Source organism: Gorilla gorilla, chromosome 3 (genome assembly GCF_029281585.2).
Source record: "Gorilla gorilla gorilla isolate KB3781 chromosome 3, NHGRI_mGorGor1-v2.1_pri, whole genome shotgun sequence".
Lineage (NCBI taxonomy): Eukaryota > Metazoa > Chordata > Mammalia > Primates > Hominidae > Gorilla > Gorilla gorilla.
This window is the reverse complement of record NC_073227.2, coordinates 56431016-56437015: the sequence shown is the minus strand read 5'-3', so window position 1 is coordinate 56437015 and position 6000 is coordinate 56431016. Positions and strand designations below refer to the sequence as shown.

General features: G+C 33.8%; 1 protein-coding gene across 3 annotated transcripts in view; it reads right to left on the bottom strand.

Moving 5' to 3' along the window:
- Positions 1-2162: 2162 nt before the first annotated feature.
- SLAIN2 (SLAIN motif family member 2) overlaps positions 2163-6000 on the bottom strand; it is a 78122-nt gene continuing 74284 nt past the window's right edge. For all 3 annotated transcript variants that reach the window (XM_004038645.5, XM_031010353.3, XM_063705264.1), the window contains one exon: positions 2163-5143. In XM_004038645.5, the coding sequence (XP_004038693.4) occupies positions 5077-5143 (67 nt within the window). In that variant the 3' untranslated portion in view covers positions 2163-5076. The remainder of the gene's footprint in view (positions 5144-6000) is intronic.

Here is a 6000-nt window from a genome sequence, read left to right as displayed (position 1 = left end):
CAATTCATGGTATATGAGAGGCAGGGGTGGTGGTGGGGGGCATTCAAGTATCAACAAAGGATACGATACGAAGGACTACGATAATATAGTTTGGCAAAGTTTTAGAATATTTATGAACTCTTTCCAGAACTAAATGGCTTTTTTTTGTAGCAGCAGAATCCATCTACATCATGGTAGTCATGAATTCAGACTTAAGAAAAAGTTACTGTCAAGCATATGATTACAATTTTAGAAGGAAAAAGAAACAAAGACATTATCTTCAAATTTAAGTGGCTGACTACCTATTGAATTAGGTACTTTTTCTTCTTTATAATTTATTATATATTTCTCAAATTTCAATATGTATAGAGGCTAGGCATGGTGGCTCATGTCTGTAATCCCAGCACCTTGGGAGGCTGAGGCTGGAGAATCGCATGAGCCCAGGAGTTCGAGACCATCCTGGGCAAAATAGTGAGACCCCATCTCTTAAAAAAAAAAGAAAGTTTTTCTCTTTAGGAAACTAAAAGTCAATAGTCTATGGTAGTACAACAGCAGGTAAAAAATACAACAGCAGGTACAACAGTGGGTGGATCACATGAAGTCAGGAGTTTGAGACCAGCCTGACAAACATGGTGAAACCCGGTCTCTACTAAATATACAAAAATTAGCCGGGCATGGTGGCATGCGCCTGTAGTCCCAGCAACTTGGGAGGCTGAGACAGGGAAACTGCTTGAACCTGGGAGGCAGAGGTTGCAGTGAGCCGAGATCATGCCACTGCACTCCACCAGCTTGAGCAACAGAGCAAGACTGTTTAAAAAAAAAAAAAAAAGTATAAATTGTAAAAAACCAATTAATGTTATAAACAATACAAACAATACATATGATAGTTTTATCAAGAAATATCTAAAATCAGGAATTAAGATATATGCCAAGCTTTCAATAGCAGTTAATGTATACTTCTGTGCAAAAGCAAACTCATGTCAACATTTTTACATAAGAAACATTTATTTAAAAGAAACATTTTCTCCTTAAAAAAAAAAAGACCTTCTACCCTTCCACTTAACATGTCATAACCATATTACGGACAGTACTTCAATATTTCCGGATTACGGGATTGCAGACAACTATCATTTTTTACCTTTATAATTTTTTATATTTTTAGTTTATGTTCTACAGCAGAGTTTCTATTACTTTCGAAATCAGAAGAAACAGATTTATTTCTTTAAAAGAGAAAACATTAAGATGACTCAATGTAGATAATTTGTTTCAAACTAGCATTCAGTTAACATAGTTTTAACCAGTTTGTATTATAGTAAATAAGGCCGATGAGTATAATCGGTTTCATTTTCAGACTGGTAAGCAGAGGGCCACTTAGCCACCCAAGACTTATATTTAGGATCATTCAAAATACATTAGTGGTTGAACCTCCATATGGGTTTTTCTGTTGCACTGAGTATATAACAGGTTTAAACTTATGTATTGATTTATAATACAAGTATAGTGACATTTAATTTTAAATGGCTCTTCAAGTTTTTAGACTGGCTTGAGAGAAAAAAACAGAAGGGTGTCTTTTTTCCCTCTCATCAGTATTAATCTAATTGTAACATGTAATATTATTTTAATTGTAATTATTCTAATTGTAACATGTAATTGCAAAGCAAATATCTCCTAAAGGAATATGGAGAACTCATTAAACAGTGTACAATTCTTGATTTTTCCATCCATACAAGAAAAGATGCACGTGATCACCTAAATATTCGCATTTGGTATGAAAATGCATTAATTGTCCCTCTTGGAAACTCATAATAGCTTTTTGCTTGTTTTTTTCTAACTAGATATCATACATAGTTATGATCTAGGCAAATGCTAGCTTTTTATAACTAGGTATCAATTCATAGCAGGTAAAAAAAGTTCCAAGAACAAATCAATTTAGAGTAAACTATAAATTTCCTTCAAGTAAAATCCATATATGAAATAACTCTGACAGAGAAAATATAAGACATAATCCAACCCCATGAAGACTAAATCTGAAAGGGCAATATGATTTGGGTTTCTGTGGTTAAAGAAAAACTCAACTGAGTAATTTATTAAAACCAAGTGTAGGCAACTGAGAGGAAAAAAGGAATCTTACCATATCCAGAGATTAATTAAACACTTAAAGAATATAAATTTAATAATAAACATTATGGTCAGGCTGTTTATTAAGGAGGCAACCACATATACAAGTTCGGCTATAGAAATGTTTGCAAATCAAACGTCATGTGACCTTAAAGGACCATGCTTAACGTCAAAAATGGACACCTGTACATTCAATAAAAAGTTAATTTAAACATACATAGTCTAGATCATTCTAGAGTTATACAAACATCTGGGGCCACATTTGTATCTAATTTTCTTTCAAAAAAACTTTTTTTTTTTAATAAAAGTGATGTATTGAGATAATTTTAAAAAGTATCTGACAGTTATGAGTGGTCCCCAGTTTTACAAAATGTGATTTCCAGGATACGAAACTGAAAAAAAGCCAACTCTTCAGAGTGTTTTATACTGTACAAACAAGTTTTGTAGAAAAATGATCCAGCAAATGCTTGAGTTAAGAATATTTATATTTTTTCCAATTCTTTACACTTTTATTAACACACTTACAAAAAATAACATTCAAACACTGAGAAAATTAAATAACTTTGGAAGCAGAGCTCATTGTTTTCTGCTTACATATAAGTGACAATTCTGGGCTGTTGGCACAAAATAATCAACATTCATAAAACCCTTACTACTATATATCAAACATAAGTTAAAATCATAGGCACTAGTTTATCAAATCCACATTTCTTCTGTAAGACTAACCACAGTAAATCCTTAGATTTTCCCAAACAGAAAAATTGCGATATACAAAGGCTTTCTAGTAAAAAGGCAATTTTTCTCTTTAAGAAACTAAAAGTCAACAGTCTGTGGTAGTACAACAGCAGGTAAAATAATACTTTACCAAACTCAGATCAAAAATACGTTTTAACAAGTGATGAAATATTTTAATAAAAAAAAATAGACATTTTTTTCTGATGCAGCCATTTAAAAACAAAGTTAAATAACCTGAATACTCCTTTTGAAACTGATTATCTAACTTAAAAAATGTAATGTGTTTCATAATAGGTAAAATTCCTTTTAATTATTAGATTGCAGCATATATATTTTTTGAAATGTTGCACTGAAAACTGAGACTTGTTCTGTTTTGTACGTGGTTTTTAAAAGAGACAGTAGCTACTTCTTTCTTTTACTTACTTAGACATGAGATAGCCCCCTCCCAAAAGAAGATGCTTTATCTTCCTCTGAAAAGCAACATTTTTTAGTTCATTATCATGTGGAATTCTGGCACCATCCTTTCCTGACCCACCCCATCACCCTCAAATTCAAGGATAAAGTTTCTTCCTTGCATTATACACCAAATACATAGTACTGGCAGTTTAAATCTCCAGCTGCTTGTGCTGAATGAATGACTCTCCACTGGTCAAGCTGACAGACTACCATGGTGTCAGTCATGACAGAATGGAGGTCCTGGTTTTAAGTTTTTATCATCAACCTATCAACCTTAATGCTGTCCAGAATATCAAGCCTTCTATTTCTCTCTCCCAATTTCTTTTGCCAACTTACGGAATGTCTTTGATTAACAGGAAATGAACTTATGTTCAAATCTCTAAAAGCTTTTAGATGACCTAAGTGACAATATCTTAGAGCTGTTCAAATTAAGTATTTAAAAACAGACCTCATAATAAAAAATGAGAGACCTGCTACAGAAGGAAGTTTTACTCTGGTAAAAGTCTGATAAAATTGAAATAGCCGATTTCAAGGATATATTAAGAGCCATTAGAGAGCAAGTATCAGGTTAGAGTCATACGTAGCAGGGTTTTTTACCAAAAATGCAAAAATTGATGTAAGGCAGAATCTAAGTCAAAAGGAAAAGAATTTTCAATAGATGTTTTATACAGTTACTCAGTTTAAAGTGGATCAACTTAAGTAGGATTTAGCAGGCTATATTTTCCTACCACATAATACACCGTTATGCCATGTAATAGCAACAATACAACTGTCATCACCAGAGATTTTGTAGGTTAAGTGCATAGATTTTTTTCCCCCTCTCTCTCATGGTATGGTTTTGTTCCAGGTTGCAAGCACCGAGGTGGTGTTGTATCAAGAATAAAGACACACACTACTTGTTCTTTCCTATCATGAAAACCTGCTAATAGAAACAAGATCTCTTAGTTCTGTAAAGATAACAGCATGTGAAGAAGTTGGCTTCAATAGCAAAGGCCATCTTTCCTGAGCCAGGAACTATAAAGTTCAGAAAGATTGTACAACTGATATTAAGCCCTTTTGGCAATCAAAACAAACACACACAAGTTTGATGTGTCAATGCAACATGATGGATACATGCTGTAACACTATCTGGTGGTGGTGACATGTGAGCTACATCCAAAACTTAAGATTAAATGACAATTTTTCTAATGAATCTGCAAAAATCATTTCTGATATTCTTCTAAATTTAGGAATGTTTTAATCTCTAGCCCAGGTTTCTTTCCTCCCACCCCCTAATCTCAATCTGTAGTTTCCTGGTGTATTAGTGAAACACTTTAGATAATTAGTCAGAATATTAGTTCTCATTAACACAAATATTTATTGATACTATTTATACAGTAAATTAGGTTGAATGTGAAGTTTTGGATAGCCTGAATTCACCATTTTCTTGTGCACAAATGGGCATTTTTCTCATTTACAAATGGGCATTTCTCTTTGGCATCCATTAAGTATTTGCCCAGATATTGGCCTCTGTCAAATATTTTTAAAAAATCAACCTAGTTTCTATTAAACAAAACTAAAAGTGATTCTATGGAGAGTGATTGTATGATTACCAAACACATCTGATGTTAAATGTCATTAAAGTGCTGTTTGATGATCTCTGTCGGTTTGTGCTAATTAAGACAGAGAGGGCTGGGATTTTATAAATCCCAAGAGTCTTATCTGAACAGTCTGCATATAAAAGTTGTTTTTTAGCCTGGTGAAGGGTATCCATGAAGCCGTGGACTTCTGCATTCTTGTCTTTGCTGGTCAGTAACAGCCATCTTTCCAACTGTCATCTTTCATGCTACCATAGGTTTTAGGAGCTGGCAAGGATCTGTAATAAAGCAATTTTGTAATTAAAATTTGATAAATGTCTTTATGAAATAGTACCATACTATCTCACACATATATTAATTACTCTTCAGGTGGCATCACGATCCCATGAAGGCTGTACCAAGTCCTACGCTCTAAACAGTACTAGTACAACCTCCCCACACTCTGCATTTTCACAACTTCCAAGTTTTACTGGGCACCAGATGACTTCCCATTTTGTTAACATAGCTACTAGATAAAAGAAAGGAAAAGATGGTCTCACCTTTTCCAAGCACACAGATAACCAACCTTATCATTTACTTATTATTTTGAAAGGCAGAATGATGAATGTAATATTAAAGCTCAGTGTCAGCACCACTAGAAAGGCAGTATGGGACAGTGATTAAAAGAGCTCCAAAGTCAGACATACTTGGAACTCATAGTTTTATTAGCTATGTGGCCTTAGGCAAATTACTTAATTCCATTAAATTTCAATATCCTCTTTTGAAAAATAGAAATAAGAATACCTACTCATTTAATATTATTATGAAGATTAAACAAAGCATTTACTTATTTAGCACAGTGATAAATATTTCCAGTTTAATTATATTTGACACCAAAGTTTACTGATGGTGGTAATCCCATTCTTGAAAGGTTACAGATGCATCATTCCCAACCTGTCTGATTCAGAATCATCTGAAGATTAAGCAAACAAACAACAAACAAACAAAAAAACCAGCATCTGTAATCCCAGCATTCTGGGAGGCTGAGGCAAGCAGATCACTTGAACTCAGGAGCTCCAGACAAGCCTGGGCAACATGGTAAAACCCCATCTCTACAAAAATTAGCCAGGCGTGGTGGTGCGCGCCTGTAGTCCCA